General features: G+C 40.3%; 1 protein-coding gene across 1 annotated transcript in view; it reads left to right on the top strand.

Annotated features, from left to right (window-relative positions):
- Positions 1-815: 815 nt before the first annotated feature.
- RTN1 (reticulon 1) overlaps positions 816-21,375 on the top strand; it is a 235,634-nt gene continuing 215,074 nt past the window's right edge. The window contains exon 1 of the mRNA XM_043472216.1: positions 816-1,312. Coding sequence (XP_043328151.1) covers positions 1,072-1,312 — 241 coding nt within the window. The 5' untranslated portion in view covers positions 816-1,071. The remainder of the gene's footprint in view (positions 1,313-21,375) is intronic.

The following is a 21,375-nucleotide window of genomic DNA, read 5'->3' as shown; positions in this document are numbered from 1 at the left end:
TCTAAATATAGGAGTAATACATTATAAGCCAAGTCACTTCCCTTCTCTGAGTTTCTGTTTATCTGTCAGGTATCTTCCATCATATCAGAGAGCTGTAAAGGAAAATGGGGGCGAGGGAAGCAGCAACAAGCTTCCTGGAATGTCCAACTTCTCAAATAAAGCAGACTGCACAGACACTTTATAATCTGTATGATTTTGGCTCAGCGTTTCTGAAAGGAAACATAAGTTGTTTTTGTCCTGCCCATTGCTATCTTATTCGCCCTCAGTGCTGGTAGGAATGAAGTCTGGTAAGCTTTTTTTCGGAGGCTTTCCTGATAGCTCTTTCCTGTACTCCACTATTTTTGGTTCTGTTTTGGAAACAGTTTAAGGATGCAACATTTAACCTCAGCGTTGCAGATTCCCTCGTCTCCATCTGTGAACCCCCACTTCCACCCCTCCCCGCCAAGACCGGTCCCCTCCACAGATGATACTGGTCACCCTCAGAGCTGTGGCCTTGATGGCTCCAGTTTCCTTTCTTTGCCTCGGGTCCCAGGACACCAGTCCGGGTTTAACTTCATGAGTTGGGTGGGCAGCTTTCCTTATCAGTCACGTTTCAGCTCGAGGGCTGCTTCTACCTGCCATTCTCTCTGGTTCCTGCCCACCTGAGTGGAAGATTCAAGTGGATCTGGCACATCTCCTAAATCTAGGCCTGCCATTAGCAGGCCGGGGGCTGACGTGTGCAAAGGAAGACTCGGACCAAGCAGGCCTTTTTCACCTGCGTAATAACAGGCTTGGGAGTAGCGAGGCGGCCGCGGCGGCGGCGCCAGGAGTAGGAGGAGGAGCGCGGGCAGAGGCCGCCGCGGGGCCCGGAGGAAGAGGAGGGGGAGGAGGAGGAGGAGCTGAAGCGCCGAGAGCAGTAGGCAGCAGCTCGGCCGGAGTTGCAGCAGCGGCGGCGGCGGCGGCGGCGCTCACACCGCAGCCTCCCCAAGCCCCGAGTCCCGGCGGGGGCAGCAGCAGCGAGCGCCCGCCCGCCCAGTCACTGCACCTCGGCCCCGCCAAGCCGCTGTCGCCGCGCCCGGGCAACTGCCAGCCATGGCCGCGCCGCCGGATCCCCGAGACGAGCTGCTGCCGCTGGCCGGCCCCGGGTCCCAGTGGTTCGGGGACCGGGGGGAGGGGGAGGACGAAGCGGTGACGCCGAAAGGAGCCAAGCCCGAGACGCTGGCGGGGGAGCCCGGACCGGGGTTGGGCGCCGAGGTCGCCGAAGCTGCGCCGCGGGAACTGGGCTCGGGCCCCGCCCGGCCGCCGCCCGTTGCCATGGAAACTGCATCCACAGGTAAGGCGGGCGGGCGCCGCTGCCCCGCAAATGGCGTCTGGGACTCCGGTCCCCTAGCCGGCCCCCTTTTCTGCAACTCACCTATGCACCTACTTTGGTTCTCTATCTTAAGTACCAACCTTAATCTGTCCCCGCCCCCCCTCTCTTCGCCACAGGCGCCTGTAAATATTAAAGGACTGGTAGAAACAGAAATTTTATTTTTTTCCAAAGGCTCAGAAGAAAACAAAATACTATTGATCCTTTTATTTCATTAGGGTTATTTTTCTGGCTTTCAAAGTTGTCCTCAGAGACAAACCGCAGCATCCTGGCTGCTGGCGCGCCTGTGTACAAGTTTCTTCCTGGGGACTGGGGGCTGTAGGGCCCGCTAGGCCAGTTGGGACGATTGGGGGCGGGGGGCGTGTTTGCTTGCAGGGCTCGCGCCCGCGACAGGGGAAGCTGACGACAAAGCGACCGGCAGGCCAGCTGCCCCTAGACCCGACTCGATCTAGGGCAGAGATGTGACTTTAACTCTCCCTTTCCTTAACCTCCGAGAGTCGCCACACCCTACTTCCTCCCATTTCCCTTCCCCTCCTTTAGTTCCTCGAGCACTCAACTGAAATGCCGAGGTGCGTTTAATTCCAGAGGGACTGCGAAGCCAGAAGGTTGGGAGTTGTGGCGGTCCCCCCGCCCAGAACCCTTCTTTTTCAGCTCCCGGATGCTCCCACCTCGAAGGAAGCTTTGGAACTTGGAACCCCGATTTAGAGCGGCCGCTGGCTGCGGTGCTAGAGATTGTTGAGTGGCGGTGGGTGTAGCTCGGAGGCACAGCTTGCCAGCAGTCTGAGCCAGCGAGGGCGTTAGGAAATTGCCCTGGGTTTGTCGCCCCTCCACCTGACTTCACCTTCTGATCTGGATCCCAGCGGAGACCTGAGATCTTGAAGCATCCTGCCCAAAGGATGCCAGAAACGAGCTTTGGGGTGGGACTGCCGGCTTAGGTAACTCAGTGTTTCCAAGGAGCAGGGGGACGGTGCTGTGTCTCGTAGTTCTCTGAGAAAGCTTTGCCGGGTGGAGTGAGAGTTGTGTAGTTTTGGAAATGTAGCTCTTGAAGGCCGGGTGCTAGGTGATCCCGGGGGAGCGGAATGGGGGTGGGACTGGCATGCTTGTTCGTGGCAGCTGATTTAGGGGCACACTTTTTTTAAGCCACTGCCTCTCTTAAGGGTCACATGGAGTGCTTTAGGTAGTCTTGATTATGCTCTAGTACAAAAGATTTGAGCTGAGGAAAGGAGATTTAGGGAATGTTTTGAATAAAACATTCTGAAGGGAAGAGAAAAAGACCATATACAAACAAAAAAGAAAAAAGAAAGACTCAAAAGCAGAAAACCCCGTTTGTCCAGTATTAGTTATTTATATGGGGGAGGGGAGGATTTACAACTAAGATCTCAACTTAATCTAAATGAAAACAAAACTTTATAATTGCAAAAGAAGATGGCAGAAGCTAGTAGACAAAGGAAGGTACTTTTTTGGTTGATTTACCGTCAGCATTCTTCGTTGAGAGTAGCTCCTAGTACAGAACCTTTATCCACCATCATCAAAATAAATCATTTATGAACATTGCCCACCTCTCATTGGTGTGATCAAAGTCAGGTGAACTAAGGAGAGGAAACTTAGCTTCCTCTCAATAACATACTATCCACTAAAATAGTTGTTATATATAAAATGCTTAGAACAATTGTGACAAAGTAGGCTTTTGCAATTTTTAACATTATTACTATGATTATAGAAATAGTTTGTTAAATGTATTAGGGATTTCCTATCCTAGGCAACAAATACATTAGTAAAATTAAACATAATGCTGAGTTTGGATGGGAAAAGAATGAAGGGAGGGGGACGAAGCATAAGTTTGCAATTTATACAGAAATTTTAAAGTTTATTATTGCTGCTTGAAGGAATTTGTCATATATTTATTGGTTATTTAGTGTTTTCAGTTTGCATTCAGTTTTCAGTATGGGCTGTTATAAGAGGCCTAGATGCCAGAAATGATGTCTAAATAAATTACTAGATCTTGAAAAAAAAAATCAAGTAAAATCTGGGCCAGCTTCCTTATCTGTTATTTTATTATTGCAGTTCTATGGCAATAAGTAAAGTTAGCAGGTGCATCCTCAACTTAATCAGGGACAAAATCCAGAGGAAGCCTATTAAGCTCATAATTTTACTTTTGTAAAAGAATGATGCTCTTTGGGACTCAAATCAAACTAAGAAGTAACTTAGACGTTGCATGTGATGCACTGTAAACAAATTTTGTTTCTTTTTCAAATGGAATCCCAAAATGTAAGACAAATATTGATGTTTTAAAACTTTTTTTTCCTGAAAAACACCACTAATCATGCCATCTGGACAAAAATTCTGTGATTCATTTTTATACATTGATGGTAATTAAAGTTTTTAAAGAAACATTTCTAAAAATATTTCTCTGTGATGTCCTGGAATTAATACATGTTTAAATATCATTAGCGTTGCAGGATAAAACTCCATAAGTACAGTATTTCCAGGTATTCTCATTGCTTCTGTCCCTTTAGTGGGATGAAAATGTTCTCAACAAAAAGTAACACTTTATTCTAAGGCTACAGTTTTTCATGTCTAAAATTGATAATGGGCATATGATATGATGTCTGTTGCCAAGGGAACATTTAATGCACCATGTGTAGGCTACAACATGTTAGGTTGTTAATCATGAATCAGTACCATCATCTAGTAACATTATACAAAGTATATTAAGAGCAACTGTTTTGTTTTTTCATGATCAGTTATTTTATTCCTGAAAACTATTCAAAAGGAGCATACAATAACACAAGGATAGAAGAATGGCCCTTTGTTTAAAGGAAGAATTTAAAATAGAACATTTGAACAAAATGCCATGGTAAGATGTTAACTCATTGGCCACTTAGAAATTAAACTCATTGATTCATGCATGGAAGGCAAAATGAATAAGAGAATTGAGAATGGCCTGGAGAAATCAGCCCAGTGTGATGATTTGCTTTAGTGATATTGACCTATAGATAATTTACCTTAAATTTCTAGATGATTGCTGAGTTGGGGGTGACAGGGAGAGAGAAAGAGAGAGGGAGGGAGGAAGAAGAATAGAGAGAGAGAAATTTTCCTAATTTACTTGGACCACAGTACTCATAATTTTCAAATGCTGAATATGATACTCTATTGGAAAAACTATTCTTAATCTATCATGATTTAAATACCTTTCAGAAATGTTTATATATGCTGTGTTTATTCTGTTTAATATCATAAATTGTACCACACATATTACCAATCATATTTTAAAACCCACATAGAGGCTAGATTGACTCTTTTCTTGTGGATATGTTTGATAGATGTGTAGGTATTTTTTATTTGGAGTCATTTCCAGCAATCCTCTTCAGGAGGTATAGATTTCTATCTTCTGTTTTCTTTCATCTTTTAAGAAAACTGCAGTTCGGTTGAAATGGGAAGGAACACTGCACTTACTTTTACAGTATTTTATAGAACCTTTAAGAAAATAAGAGTTTCTAATGCAATTTATTTCTCTGGGCACAGACTCTGAATATAATCAATGACATTTCTGGCAGTAACTATAGTGCATATCTTTCATATTGGGAATTCAAATTGGTTAAATTAAAATTTAGAAACACATATGCTAAAAATACATTGATAAATAAACTTTATCAGAGCTTTCAGCATAACTTCCTCTTCATGAACTCACTGTTCCAGAAACCCCATCCTTATCATTGTCCACAAATATAGCATAAACATTCCTGCTCCCATCTCTTTTTTTAGGCTGTTCATCTACTTCTGACTTTGAGGATTTGGAAAAGAGTGGATTATTTTGTTCACTATACTGTCTATCTTGCATAGCCTGGATTATGGAAAGTGTTTATTATCTGTAAAATGAGAGACCATTGTGATTCAACTCAATTTAGTAAACATTTCCTGAATGCCTCCTTTGTGTAAGGATCTGTACTGAACACTGGTTGTGGTTTCCTAGAGCATGGGCATCTTTCTGTTTCACATTAGGATTTTAGTTAAATAGGTTTTTTTTCCATTTTCCTTATTCCCAAGTCACTGCTGGAAGCTTGTTTGGAAGGGTATTATAACAATCTAACCACACTGGCACACAGACATGAGTTACTTTTCTGAGGTCAACACTGAATGAATAAATACTAGCATAGGTTGCCCAAAGTGCACAGCTGGGGGAAAATAAAATCCATCAATCTACCTAACTATCTAGCTAATTCTGTCTTTATAGAAATAGCTGGCTGAATAGTACTCAAAGATCCTTGTATTAGTTGTGCTTTTATTTTAAAGTTAAAGGAAATTATTTCAGTGGTGACTAAGGAAGATTTGGAAAAGGCACTATAAAATATAGACAGCAGAGAAAATAAAAGACCTATTTCAAGAGACTGATATATCTACATAGGAATGCTCTCTGTGAAAGAACATGGTCAAAAGATGTAAGACAACCAATTTTATTTGTTTAAATAATATTTGGGGGCAAAAAGAACAATGAGAACAACAACATGAACTGGAGAGGCTCACTGCTTGTGGAAGATGCTCTAGTGAGAGTAATGAAAAAATGAGAGGGAAGAGTTTCTCAATTCATATTTAACCTATGTTATTTAAAATGGATAGTGATCATTTTGAAATGTATACAAATATTGAACCATTATGTTATGTAACAGGAACTAACATGTTGTTGTAGGTCAGTTATACTTCGAAAACAAACAAACCCATAGAAAAAGAGATCAGATTTGTAGTTGTCAGAGGCTTGGTGGGTGGAGGGAGAACTGGATGAAGGCACTCAAAAGGTACACACTTCCAGATGAGATAAGTAAGTACTCAGAATATAATGTACAACATGACAGGTATAATTAACAGTGCTGTATGTTATATATGAAAGTTGTTAAGAGAGTTAATCCTTTAATCTTGTGTCTGTATGAGATAATGGAAGTTCACTATAAGTTATTGTGGTGATCATTTAAAAATAAATAATTAAAGTGGGTGTGAGTGAGTGAAAGTCACTCAGTTGTGTCTGACTCTTTGTGACCCCATGGACTATACAGTCCATGGAATTCTCTAGGCCAGAATACTGGAGTGGGTAGCCTTTCTCTTCTCCAGGGGATCTTCCCAACCCAGGGATTGAACCCAGGTCTCTCACATTACGGGTGCATTCTTTACCAGCTGAGCCACAAGGGAAACCCATTAAAGTGGGTTATAATTCTTAAGTTGGACAATGGAAAACATACAGAAAGACCAGAAGCCCAGGATAAGTAAACAGCAAGTAAAATCCTGTACCACTACTCGGATAAGCTTGGCTCTTCTGAGCTGACTTCTTTGCATGTGGTATAGAATGAGTGCAGTGAGCAGTTTTAATGTCATTCTAGTGTCTCTTGAGAATAAGACTAATTTCAGAAAAGCTGAAGTGGGGAATGATTTTTCAAAATGAGGAAATGAGAGATATTAAAAACTTACTAAGCCAATATATTTGTTGCTGAGTGCTTGTAGATCTAAGAATGTATTATTATGCCAAATATTTTTATAAACCCTTAGAAAATAATAAACATGCTGATTGCCAGAAATTTCCATTGATTCACTAAAAAAATAATGCCTATAAAACATTACTTCTATTTTTCATATTCTGAATCACCAACATATGCACAGCACGTACTATGCCCAGGAACTTTAGAAGTACCCAGCTTGCTTTAGAAAGCACACTGTTTATCAAAAAGCAAACAACCCAACCAAAAAAATGGGCAGAAGACCTACATAGACATTTCTCCAAAGAAGACACACAGATACCAACAAACACATGATAAGATGCTCAACGTCACTAATTATTAGAGAAATGCAAATCAAAACTATACTGTGGTATCATCTCACCCCCATCAGAATGGCCATCATTAAACAATCCACAAACAATAAATGCTAAAGAGGGAGTAGAGAAAAGAGAATCCTTTTGCACTGTTAATAGGAATGTAAACTGATACAGCCACTAAGGAGAACAGTATGGTGGTTCCTTAAAAAATTAAAAATAGAACTTACCATATGACCTAGCAGTCCCACTACACTAGGTATATACCCAGAGAAAACTGTAATTCAAAAAGACACATGCACTCCAACATTTATTACAGCATTATTTACAATAGCCAGGACATGGAAGCAACCTAAATGTCTATCAACTGAGGAATGGATAAAGAAGATATGGCATATATGTACAAGGGAATATTACTCAGCCACAAAAATGATTAAAATTGGGTCATTTGTAGAGACCTGGATGGACCTAGAGACTGTCTTACAGAGTGAAGTAAGTCAGAAAGAGAAAAACAAATGTCATATATTAATGCATATATGTGGAATCTAGAAAAATGGTATAGATGGTCTTACCTGCAAAACAGAAGTAGAGACACAGAGGTAGAGAACAAACATGGACACCAAGAGGGAATAGGGGAGTGGGATGAATTGAGAGATTAAGATTGACGTATATACACTATTGGTACTATATATAAAAGAGATAACTGATGAGAACCTACTGTATAGCTCAGAGAACTCTATTCAGTGCTCTGTAATGACCTAAATGGAAAGGAAACCCAATAAAGAGGGGATATGTGTATGCGTATAGCTGATTCACTTTGCTGTACACTAGAAACTAGCACAACATTGTAAGGCAACTATACTCCAGTAAAAGTTAATTGAAAGAAAGCATGCTGTTTAATTTTGCAAATGGCACAAAGTTTCAAAAGATTGTTGATAAAGTAGAGGATATCACTGCTATTTAAAAATCTTGATTTTAATGTTAACCCAAAAGTGAATTCTTTTTACTGAAATAATTTTTTACTCTAATTTAAAAAATTCCTTTTTGGAATAGGAAGCATATGCATGTGATATTAAATTTTAACTGAGTGAAGTAAGGCAGGAAAGGAGAAATAGTGTATGACATCCCTTACATGTGAAATCTAAAAAGTAATATGAATGAACTTACAAGACAGAGACTCACAGGCTTAGAGAATGGACTTATGGTTGCTGAGGGGATGGGGAAGGATGAGGGAAGGAATAGTTAGGGAGTTTGGGATGGACATGTATATACTGCTATATTTAGAATGGATAACCAACAAGGACTGTATAGCACATGGAACTCTGCTCAGTGTTATGTGGAAGCCTGGATAAGGAGGGGCGTTTGGGGGAGAATGGATACATGTATATGTTGGTTGAATCCCTTTGCTGTTCACTTGAAACTATCACAACATACTTTGTTAATTGTCTGTCAGTTCAGTTCAGTTCAGTTCAGTCTCTCAGTCGTGTCCGACTCTTTGCAACCCCATGAATCGCAGCACGCCAGGCCTCCCTGTCCATCACCAACTCCCGGAGTTTACTCAAACTCATGTCCATCGAGTCGGTGATGCCATCCAGCCATCTCATCCTCTGTCGTCCCCTTCTCCTCCTGCCCTCAACCTTTTCCAGCATCAGGGTCTTTTCCATTGAGTCAGCTCTTTGCATCAGGTGGCCGAAGTACTGGAGTTTCAGCTTCAGCATCAGTCCTTCCAACGAACACCCAGGACTGATCTCCTTTAGGATGGACTGGTTGGATCTCCTTGCAGTCCAAGGGACTCTCAAGAGTCTTCTCCAACACCGCAGTTCAAAAGCATCAATTTTTCAGCACTCAGCTTTCTTCACAGTCCAACTCTCACATCCATATATGACCACTGGAAAAACCATAGCCTTGACTAGATGGACCTTTGTTGGCAAAGTAATGTCTCTGCTTTTTAATATGCTATCTAGGTTGGTCACTCCAATACAAAATAAAAAATTTTTGGAAAACTAAAATTTAAAAGGTACAAAAGGATATACAGAGAAAAGGAAGTCTTCTTCACACTCCAACCAGCCCTTGTTCCTTTTCAGCAGCAACCATTGTTATCAAATTCAGCAAGGGAGCACTGTTTAATTCATTATTACACTATTATTGATTGAACCTCTGCTATATTCCAGGCATTGTTCTAAGCACTAAGTATATGGTACAGAAAGGGACAAATGAAAGTCTATTTCCAATAAATTATATATCTTACTCTGTGTGTGTGTGTGTGTGTGCTCAGTCAGTTGTGTCCGACTCTTTGCCACTCCATGGACTGTAGTTTGCTAGGCTCCTCTGTTCATGGACTTTTCCAGGCAAGAATACTGGAGTGGGTTGCCATTCCCTTCTCCAGGGGATCTTCCCAATCCAGGGGTTGAACCCTGGTCTCCCGCATTGCAGGCAGATTCTTTACCATCTGAGCTAGTGATGTAGAGGGAGAATTGAATAAGGTGGACAGTGGGGTTATCAGATGCATGCAAGGCAGTGAGATTACTGACTGATCTTGGAATTTGGGGAGGAGGAAGGAGGACAGAGGATGATGAAGCACAGAGAAAAGATGATATGAGCAGTGTGTTATTTGATACGGAGATTAAGGAGGGGGTACAGTTATTGAGGAGATTGAAAGACTGGGATGGAGTGGAGGACAAGGTCATCAGAAGATTGGGGTCCAGAAGAATGGCAGGCTGGGAGTGGAATGGTAATCTACGTGATTACTGAAATTGCAAAGAACCATGGCAGACATTGTAGAGTACAGTGAACCAGTGCTGCTGTGTTTAGGAAAGAGCATAGTGTCTTGGGCTTCAAAGTTACAGAATTTTAGAGATGAGGGAAGAGGAGTAGCCTGTAAAATCATAAATATAAATTTCTGACTATGGGTTCTGCAAATTCTGTTTAATTTGTTCAGAGTGTATGAGATGCAACTTAAAATAGTTCATTGTGAGGGATGGGAACTTTGAGGACTGTAATTAACTAAATATGAGCTAGTGGTATGGTGAAATTACTAAAATATCTTATGTAATTTTAGGTAGTATTAATAGAAAGTCTTGGGTACACATTGTATGAGGTAGTAGTTCTCCTGGATTCTGTTCTAGGCAGGCCAAATATGGAGTGTTATACTAAGTGATGGGTGCCATGGTTTATAGAAACTGTAGTATGGTGAGAGAAAGCTGGCTAAATTGGTGTGGCTTCTGGGGAAAAAAAATGCTGTTTGAGAAATGATTGAAAAAAATTAAGAATTTTTAGCCAGAATAAGAGACTGAAAGGAGATATGAGTGTTAAATTCAAATACTAGAAGAAATCTTATGAAGCAAATAAAGACTTGACTAAAGTGATATTACAAGGCAGAATTGGGACTAGCAGGTAAATCAGAGAAACGCGTTCAACTTAATGAAGGAGAAAGTTCTGATAATTAGAATTGCTCAGAAAAAGAGATGGATTTCCTCTCAGTTACTGATATTTAAGAACAAGTGAGGTTGCTGTTTACTGGAGGAGACTTAGAATGGAAAGTGTTATACCAAGATCTTTATTCCTCCATAAGAGAAAGCAATACCCCTGACCTTACCTGTGATTGTTACAGAAGGCATATTGCTGAAGAGTGAACAGCATACAAATGAAATCAGAAACAGTGCTTGTTACAAAAACCACAGCTAACTTCAGATTGACTTCCTAAAAAATGTACTCTCCGTGGAAGGCCACTCTCTGTGGCCTTCTTTATGGAATCTAGAAAAATGGTACTGATAAACCTATTTGTAAGGCAGGAATAGAGACGCAGACATAGAGAACCAACTTGTGGACACAGTAGGGGAAGGAGAGGGTGTGACAAATTGAGAGAGTGGTATTGCTGTATATGCACTACCGTGTGTAAAATAGATAGCCGATGGGAAGCTGCTCTGTAACACGGGGAGCTCAGCTTGGTGCTCTGTGATGACCTAGAGGAATGGGATGAAGGGGTGGGAGGTAAACTCAAGAGGGAGGGGAAGCATGTATACTCATGGCTGATTCATGTTGTCATACAGTAGAAACTAACACAGCATTGTAAAGCAATTATCCTCCAATTTAAAAAAGAATTCTATAAAAAAATTCTTCTCTAATTCTCCATTGTTGGAAAAAGCTCCATAATGTAACATACTTGCTTCTTGAAAACTACACAATTTTATGTAATTAAGAGTTATTACCTTAAATGCAAAACATGCTATCTGCAAGCATCTGTTTTATTCTTTTTTCCTGAACTACACTTTTCATTTTTTACTACAGACTCTAATTCCATAAATATTTAATATATTCTAAAATGTTTGGGGAATTCATTAACTAATGTCATATCACAAAAAGCATCATGTGATTCTGTCCTTAGTCCTCTGTCTCACTACTGTACATTTATGCCAGATTATTCATTGTAAAACCGTATTTGCTAAGCTACCTAATGATTTACATTTTTAGCTGGAACAGTTCTACATTCTAACTTCCATGTCCGATCCACAAGTGGAATTTTTAATTCATCTACTACATGAGATTGTTATAAAACCAGTTATAGAACAAATTCTTGCTTCCTGAATATGGGGAATTTGTGGAATATCTCACATTCTTAAAAGTAGCTAGAATTTTGTTTTATGCATAGCAAGTCTTCATTTTTTTATAAACAACTCTTGGGCAACAGAAAATGTGTATTCAAATGATTGCTGATCTAGTTGTCATGCATAAGAGTAAACAGCAATGTCCCATCTCCCTTTTGGCATGGGTTGTTCAATGAATCCCGAAAAATCAGCACTTCTTAAAATGTGGTCTGTAGACTTCCTGCTTCAAAATAACATGAAGTGATTCACAGACTTCACCTCGGGGAAACAAGCCTGCCAAATACGTGTCAAAACTTTAGGAAACACTGATATGTTGACTCTCCTCTCCTCCTGACTTACTGGCTCAGCATTTTGCTAGGAGTTGTGGGGAATGGAGGAACATGAGCTATGTCCTGTCTGTTCCTCCAAGCTTACTATCTAGATGGGGGATGTGACTCATCCACACAAAACAAAGGTAAACAACTCAAGTCTGGTCCTTGGATGGATGCTACAAGCTATAAGCACTGCAGGAATTTCATAATCTTATGAGTTCCAGGGTACCTGGTGTCTTGAAAAAAGTAGAATGTGCCTTATGCCTAAAGGATGGATAGAATAGAAATAAGCAGAAGTGGCAGAAAGGCAGTTTTAGGTGAGGGGAGAGATATGGGTGGTGACATAGAGATGAGCAGTGACTAGGGTATCTTAACCTGCCTGTTTGGGTGTGGGAAGTCAGATTCTGGGGGGAGATGTTGAAGGCTATTCAGGACTTCAGACTCCTTTTATATGGATTCTGGGGGCATTTGAAGGTTTATATTTGGGGGAAGTAATACATTCAGCCTTCTGTATCCTTTGGTTTCAGAAGGGCTGACTGTACTATACCATATTGTATAAGGGACTTGAGCATCCATGGATATTGATATCTGCACAGGGTCCTGGAAAAAATTCCCAGTGAATACTGAGGAATGACTGTAGGAAGCCGTGTTAGGAAGATTAAATGTTATGCATAGATAATGAACTCAATGGGGGGGGGTGATCTAAAACCTGCACTTTTGCTGAAAGAAATAATATCAGTTTCAGAGCCTTGAATAAATTAACCATGAGAATAAAGAGGAAGGTACCTGGAAAGAAAGAGGAGGAAAGTTGAGCACTTCATCAGAATATTCAATAGGACTTTGTGACTGACAGGACAAGGAGGATGAAGGAAGGAATGAATCAACTCTAAGGTTCTGTGCCTGTGGCTGGGAGAATGACAGTGCTAAAGAGGGGTGGGGGGACTGGTCAGAGAGATGAGGCTAATACATTCATTTTTGTCATATGGAGCTCAAAATGAAGAAAAGCCATTTGAATGGAAGTCTCCACTTGGCAGTGTATATTAGGGAATGGATTTTGGAGATGATAACAGGATTGTAGATACAGGTTTAGAAAATTGGAAGAGAAGCCATAGAATAATTTTGTTTTTGGAAAGAGATTGTGTAGTATGAGGGCTTCCCTGGTAGTTCAACTGGTAAAGATCCCATCTGCAATGCAGGAGACCTGGGTTCGATTCCTAGTCAGGAAGATTCCCTGGAGAAGGAAATGGCAACCCACTCCAGGATCCTCACCTAGAAAATCCCATGGACAGAGAAGCCTGGTGGGCTACAGTCCATGGGGTTGCAAGGAGGTGAAGATGCCTGAGCAACTAAAGAACAAAGGGCCAAGAAGAGAACATGTGCTCCTTGTCTCATACTCGCTGAGTGGCATTAAGGCTGCCTGAGCCTCCGGTTCTGTATGTGTGGTCCTAGGTCTTGTAGAGTCCTTGGCAATCAGATGGTAATTACCCTCATTATTATAGTATCAAAGAAGCCAAGGTGGCATGGTATAGAATGAGCCTTGACTGAGAAAACAGATTTGTCTTGGCTTTGGTCTCTACTGTCATGTCAATGTGGGCAAATCTGCTTTATGTCTCACTTTCTTCTATATAAGATGGGCTTGATACCATTGTCCTGGCTACCTTGTGGTTGTGAAGATAAAATGAGATAACCTGAGGAAGTACATGAAAATTGCAAATTACTATACATCTGTGGGGGCTTCCCAGGTGACGCTAGTTAAAGACCCTATCTGCCAATGCAGAAGGCATAAGAGATGCGGATTCAATCCCTGGATCAGGAAGACCCCCTGGATGAGGAAATGGCAACCCACTCCAGTATTCTTGCCTGGAGAATCCCATGGACAGAGGAGCATGGCAGGCTACAGCCTATAGGGTCGCGAAGAGTTGGACATGACTGAAGCGACTTGCGGTTCATGGGGTCGCAAATAGTCGGACATGACTTAGTGACTGAACTGAACTGAACGGAGGCAACTTAGCATGCAGGCATACATCTGTAAGGACATACTAACAGGAAGCCTGATCAGTGCTGTCAGATGCAGGAGAGCAGTCTAGAAGAATAAAGATTGAGAAAAAAATCATGTCACCTCAGCCCTAGGTGTTTTCATAGAAAATACTGCTGCACTTAGCTGAACCTCAGCCAAACCTCAGTGGGGAATGGCAGGAGAGCGAGGAAGAACGGTGCTGGACAGACGTCGGTTCTGGCATCCACACTGGAAAACATTTCGGCTACAAAGAGTGCAGTTGGAGTGGCGACCCACCCCATTCTTCATGTCCTCAAGAGTGAACTGTGCCTGGAGCAGGGCTGAGACATGCCCACGGGGGCCAGCTGGAGTGAGGGAGGATAGGAAGCCGGGTCTATTCTGAATCTCCTGCTCAGTGGAAGGGCAGTAAATGTAGGGAGCTACCCCAGATATGCCTGGGGGCCTGGAAGGCTGCTTCTCTCACAGAGAGGCTATCAAAGTGAAAGCCAGCCCCCTGCACCTCACCCTCACCCCAGCCCCCAATGGTAAATTAATCGGCCCTGTGGGCAAGCGAAGGTACTTGCAGGCTGATCTTAAAGCTCTATAGGTTTAAAAGTCTTCCATAAATAGATGAACACTTCTGGAAAGATGAAGTAGACAGTTTTTTCTTATCCCTCTTGCTAAGTACAGCCAAAAACTCTGGACATTATATGTGTAGGATAAATATAAAAAGACTATGTAGTGAAAGTAGCATTCTTGTAAGACATTAACCTAGATGAAAACCTATCTGTACTAGAGCAAGAGAGAGAAGCTGGGTAAGGGGGATGGTAGCTAAAACTTGGAATGACAGAACTTGAGAATGCAGGACACTCAGCTAAAATAAACACCTAAAAAGTGGAAATTCGACAGGGATAATTATAAAATCTTGTGGTAGGATTCTTTAACTATATGAATAGAATAGGAGGGTCATGGTGAAATTGCAAACATATAAATAAAAAATAGAGGAGCTTTATTTAACCATAAGTTAACTCTCAGTGGGGCAAGCCAGCTTCCCCCCAGATGAAGAACTGTTAGTCTTGTTAACTCAAGGTTAACCCAGAACCAGGAGCTGAGAGTTGACCACACCTGGGGCTGGGCAGAGTTCTGAATGTACTGAGAGCTCCAGCGGAGATGGTGGCAGAAACCTGGGCTCTGGTTGAAAGAACTGAGGATAGGCAGTCTGCACCAGAGAAGACAGGGTGGGTTATGATAGCTGTCTAAAAATACATAAAGAGCTGTCAGGTGGCATAGGGACTGGGTGTGTTCCGTATGACTTTGGAGGATGGAGCTGTGGTCAACCAGAAGTTAAGCATGAAATATGAAAATAGCCTGGATTGCCTCATATGGTGGTGAGTTTCTTGTCACTGGAGGTGTGTAAGCAAAGGTGGGCTGGTTGTTTATATAACAGAAGAGATATAATAGTATACATTAGATTATTAATTTTGTATCTTTTCAGAATCACAGATCCCTATTGGAGAATCTGATAAAAACTTTGGAATCTCTGCTCAGGAAAGTGCACTTACAAATACCATTTGGGGCACAAATTCTGGGATTTTCCAGAGACCTTTTATGGATGGAGGAATTAAATAACTTCCTACTCTTAAAAAGTCAGTAATTCCAGATACTCTCATGTAGATCACTGTTTATACAGCAGCAATAGTTTCATGGTTTAATAAAATCTAATTGAATCATCCATTTATTTATTCAACAAATATTTATTAAGCATTTACTATGTGTGGGTGTGTTTGGATACACATACACACACAAGTACATACACAAAGTATGTAGTTGAATGAAAGTGAAAGTATCAGTTGCTCAGTTGTGTCCCACTCTTTGAGACCTCATGGACCAGAGCCTGCCAGGCTCCTCTGTCCATGGAATACTCCAGACAAGAATATTGGAGTGGGTAGCCATTTCCTTGTCCAGGAGATCTTCTCGACCCAGGGATCAAACCTGGGTCTCCTGCTTTGCGGGCAGATTCTTTACCATCTGAACCACCAGGAAAGCCCATGTAGTTGTATAGTGATACCTATGTATGTAGCCAGAATATAAAAATCAATGCAATAATTACAGCATAGTCTATTATGAAGAGTCTAAATTAAGAAGGAGTCTGCATTCCATAAATTTTGTTTTGTTAGTTTCAGAAATGTGCTTGAACTGAATTTGTGACTCTCGAAGGGCTACTGAGCCATGCTCTTTCCAAACTGGCCCTAGTGAAGTTGGAGAGCGTTTTGACTTGGAGACACCAAGCTGGATAACCCATCTCAGCTCTTCCGATGGCCTATGATAGCTAGTCTCAACCTCTATGGGAAGGGCTAAACGGTGGGTCTATATGATTCTACAGCATCCAGATAGTGATGTATCATTTGTCTATTCACTGTTTCTATGTACATTGTACACATCTGTGTATACTTTAGTCATTACTAAAGTTTTTAGAACCAGTTGTTACTTTAGATAACATTCCTTTACTAATTATAGGAGATCCTTGGGATTGGGGTAGAGAAAGGTGTTAATTCTCTCTCTGATAATCTCCATCAGCCATCTAAATAAACAAACAAACAGTATTTTCTCAATTTGATATAAAATATACATATGTATGAAAAAAATCTACTACTTTTGTTATTTACAAATGAACACATCATCAAAGTAAAAACAAGGTGCTCCCTGTACAAATGGAGCTTCAAAATACTGTCAGCTGACTTCTATTCCAGCCAGACTGTAGCCCCTAAGCATCATCATATATAGACATTTTGGAGATACTGCTATGGATCACACTATTAATTTGTTTAGCAAACCTTTTATTGTAGCTAATACAAGGTAGATTGCAACCCAGCAGGTTTACATTATCAGCATTGAATTTGTGTGTTTATTTTTTTAAAAAATTGAATCCATGGCCTTAAGAGATGTGTTCCTGTTTTCTTTCTTACCATAAGTATGAGAAAGGATAAACACCTAGTATTGTTTCCTGGAAGTTGTATAACATTTTAAAGGTCAAGCAGTTCCTGTTTATAATTTGTATGTTTGCATATCAGAAGTCTCAGAAGTAAGAATTGGTTTCATTTCTGTGAACAGTGTAGAGCAGTTTAAAAATATTTTCTTTAAAGAGAGGTAATGTACCTATCTTAAAGGTAAACATATATTGAGTAGGGATGATTACCAGTGGCCTGTCAAGGCCATCTGTGTTACTTTTACTTTTTTTTTTTAAGTGTAGTAATCTTCTCCGTGCTCAGCAGTTATCTAACCATTGTAATAACTCTCAAGAACATTGGTTTCTGAAAGGAATCTTTGTCAATCTGTTAAAAACAAAAGAGCTCTGCCATCCAGCCAGATGGGTGGCATCAAGGTCAACTTTTAACTGTATCACTTAATACATAATTAACTTAATTAACTATGCTTGAACTGTGATGGTTCATGTGAAGATGGGATATTCGATTTAAGTTGACATGCTGCATTGTATAATCACATTATTATGAATCTTTAAAACATAATTTTTAGTTCATAAAAGGAAGGGTTGGTCTATCAGTTGATTACAAGAGGCTAGAACTTTTATCTATGGAGGTCTCTGTCTTTCAAGGAAAAAATATAAGTAAAATGGGACCTAATTTAGTTGATTTTCTTAGTTAAATGGGAATGGTCAACTATATAGCCTTGTTTTAAAATTGTAAAAACAATAATAAAACAATATTTGCAAGAGAAAACATTTATTCCTGATCTCACTTTTCTCTTTTTAAAAAATCTCACCCTCTCTGTACAACTCTTAGTGCCAATTTCATATGGTGGTTTGAGGATTCAATAAGCTAATACTTGTAGTTCTTGACTATAGTGGTTCTTATTATTGGTGTTAATTCCCTATCAATTTTATTTATTTGCATAATAATCAGCAACCTCCCGTAAGTACTTTAGACTGGATGAAGCACTGATGTTCTTTATGGAGTGATCCTCATTTTATGAGTTGGATTCTGAGCAAGGCCAAAGCTGCATCTCTGGCTCCTAAGTCCCGTGCTCTCTCTACCCTACCAAATTTCCTTTCTGCCTTTGAAATAGAGCATAAGGAAAAAAACACTGTTTTACAAGACAGCAAAGCCAGGACATGGAATTCAGCTCTATCTGCAGGGAGAGAAGAAAATAATAGGAGTCTCAGCTGGATAAACTGAAGAGACAGGAGGAGAGATGGAGGTGGAGAAGAAAGAGGGCATTAGGGTCTGAAGAAGGGATGGTGATGGAGGGAGGAAGCTTGGCCCCTGGAATGGACAGAAATAGACAAAGGGGAGAGGTGTTGAGAAGACATGGAAAGGGAGAGAGGTAAGGAACAGAGAAATACACAGAGGGAGGAAGCCCCTTTGAGGAAGCAGAAAATATATCTATATTTCTATTTCTACCTCTTATTTCTATATAAAGGAATGGATTTGTAAAAAAAAAAAAAAAAAAAAAAGGAAAAGAGAAGTGGGTAAGAAAAGCTTTCTAAAATCTGGAGTCTGGAGTGAGACCAGGTTTTTGGCTTTATTTCCATTTGAAATTGTAATTTGCATTTGTAAGATTACTTAGTTTCTTAAACCTCCAGTGAGTTTTCTAACTGGGGTGACCCTGGCAGGCCTCTGTGGCTTGGGGGTGGGAGTTGTTCTCAAGGTGTTCTGTACTGGGCTGCCCAGAGCTTTCTCACCACAGGCTGGACGAAATTAGGCAGTGGCCTGAGTCAGGCCTGTGGGCCAAATGTTCCTTTCTCTGTCTGGGGGTTTTCCAAAAGATTCACATTAACTTTATCTAAATGGAGAAGAATTTAGCTCAGGGCTTTCCCTTAGATGAAAGAGATTATTTACAAATTTTTCCACCATCCCCCCATGCTGTCATCCCTAGCAAAGGGTCAAGTATATCAGTGTCAGAATTTCGTTGTTTGATGGTTTATTTTCTTTTTTTCTTTGATTACATAAAATGGGCTTGAGATCATAGTACTGTATTGGGATCATAGCACATTTTCTATAAGCTTTCAGAGTTCACAGAATCAATGACTATTCTTAGACATTAGAAGTAGGATTTGAATCTTTTGGGTATGAAAAGATTCATGTGAGTGATATTAAATCAATTACAGTGTAAATTCATGCTCCTATCTCTATGAGTTATAAGAATAATTGGCAAAAAAAATTGTTGTATGTCATACCATTTTTAATTTCTCTTAAAAACTCTAGGGTGCTAACTTAAAAAATAAAAACAATTCTTGACAGTTATGATTAAAACTATCTGATGATAAATGAATTCTGTTGACATTAAAAAATTAATTGGGTGGATGTCCTTGATAAGGTGTCCAATTATCCTGAGAATTTACATAATAAAATGCAGCAGTTTGCCCTGAGATTAGTTTGACACAATTGCCATTAACAGCTCCTCCTTCTTAGCACCTGGCGACTCACCTGGCACCTCTGCCCCCCAAGAAGGGGATGCTACACTGAGGTGCAGACCATTACAAACTGGGCCTTCATTTTCTATTAGTAATAAGAATAATAGTAGTGGATTAATTTTTTATTAGTTTGTGGAGAGCAAGACATTACAGTCTTTCCAGTTCAATTCTAGTCCCTTAAAGTCTGAGCAGTTACTGGAGATGAAAGAGGCTCCAGTGAAATGGAACTTAAAAGCAGGTTTGGGCCTGGTGAAAAATTTATTTCAGGAGCTCCCAGCGAAAGGTCTTCATGTGGGATTTGTACATGAGTTCAGGCACTGAGCCCACTTCCTGACTGCTGGGCTGGGTGATCTGTGCCAACTTCCTCCATCTCTGCTTGACCCTGCATGTGTGTGTCGCTGTCTTTTTATATGGCAGGAAAAGTCTGCGGTTCAGGAGTTAGAATTCAGAGGGAGTATATAGCATGAAGTAGGGTTTTTTCCATCCCTGGGGGTTCAGGAGGAGACTGCATAATCACTTATCAGAGATGTTTAAAAGTAGGCTTATTTTCAATAAGTGAAAAGTTGAACTAAGCTACTTCCAACAATCTTTGTATTCCTTTTGTCTCAGGATTCCATGATTTTACCATAAAGTCAGGTTAAGTGTTATGTACTAAGTCCTATGAAAGACTTTGTAAGGACACCTATATTTTGAATATTGGGGATCTAGACCTTTAGCTAAAATTTGCCTGAGCCCCTATAAGCAAATCAAAACTCTGGTAGTCAAAATTAACAAGTAATTTTAACACAAAAATACTTTCAGCTTATTATTTTTATGGCATGCTCAGGTAAAATATCATTAGTTAATAAAATAGAAGTACTGATTAATCATTATGTTCTGTAAAATACTATTGGCTGGCAAAAATATTTTATAATGTAGTGCTCATGAGGGACAACAGCAAAGAAATGGGAGCTAATTATTCATTATTATACACTTACATGCCAGGTATTATGCTAAATGCTGTGGGTAGAGCATTGAAAAATCTCTTTCCTCAAGAAACTTGTAGTCTAATGAAAGAACTAAATAAAGCATCAATTATATATTATTGTGAAATATGGTAGAAGGACGTACATGTTGCTATGCCAAGCATCTTAACAGAAGGGAAGGTTAAAAGAAGATTTTTAGTGGAAGTGGTTCTGGAACTGAGATTTAAAAGATAAGAAATTAGCAATATGAGGCATGGGGAAGACTATTCAGGAAGAACAACTCTGCTTAAAACTATGTTTCTCCCTTCTTGCTTTTTCAAAGAGGAATCTTTTGTGTGTGGGTTTGTTTGTTGTTGTTGTTGTTGTTGTTTTTGCCTTTCAGATTCTAGATTTCTAGAACAATGATGAAGAGGTACAGAGCTCTTTGTTTTATTACTATTTGTCTTTAAACCTCTAGATGATTCCTGATTCATAAGCAAAATCAGTCTGTGCAAAGTGGCTGCTTCTCTGAGAGTGCATATGGCTCTCAGAATTGGACAGACTATGCATCTCAAGCAGGTATGCAGACACTTGGTTGAGGGTCAAGGGCACTTAGAGCCAGACTAGACGAAATCAATTTTCTCCAGTAGTAAGCCTTTTAAAACACTGTTTTTTATTAAAAAATAAATGAATGCATTGAGGAGTAAATTCACATGCCGTTTTCAAAATTGAGACTTTAAACACACTTCCTGCATCATATACCTAGGCTTTATTGGCAGGCCCTTGGCATACACACTTGCTCTTCTTTGTCTGCTGTGCTTACTTAGTTGGAAATATTTGAGAACTAGTAGGTCGAAAGGTGTCTGGGTAGGTGCCCTGGGGTTAGTACTGAGAACCTCAGGAGCAAGGTAGCAGAGGAGTGTTATATGTGTGGGTGTACGTGC

The sequence above is a fragment of the Cervus canadensis genome, chromosome 6 (assembly GCF_019320065.1).
Source record: "Cervus canadensis isolate Bull #8, Minnesota chromosome 6, ASM1932006v1, whole genome shotgun sequence".
NCBI classification, from domain to species: Eukaryota; Metazoa; Chordata; class Mammalia; order Artiodactyla; family Cervidae; genus Cervus; species Cervus canadensis.
The sequence above is the reverse complement of the archived record's forward strand: the minus strand, read 5'-3'. Positions and strand labels throughout refer to the sequence as shown.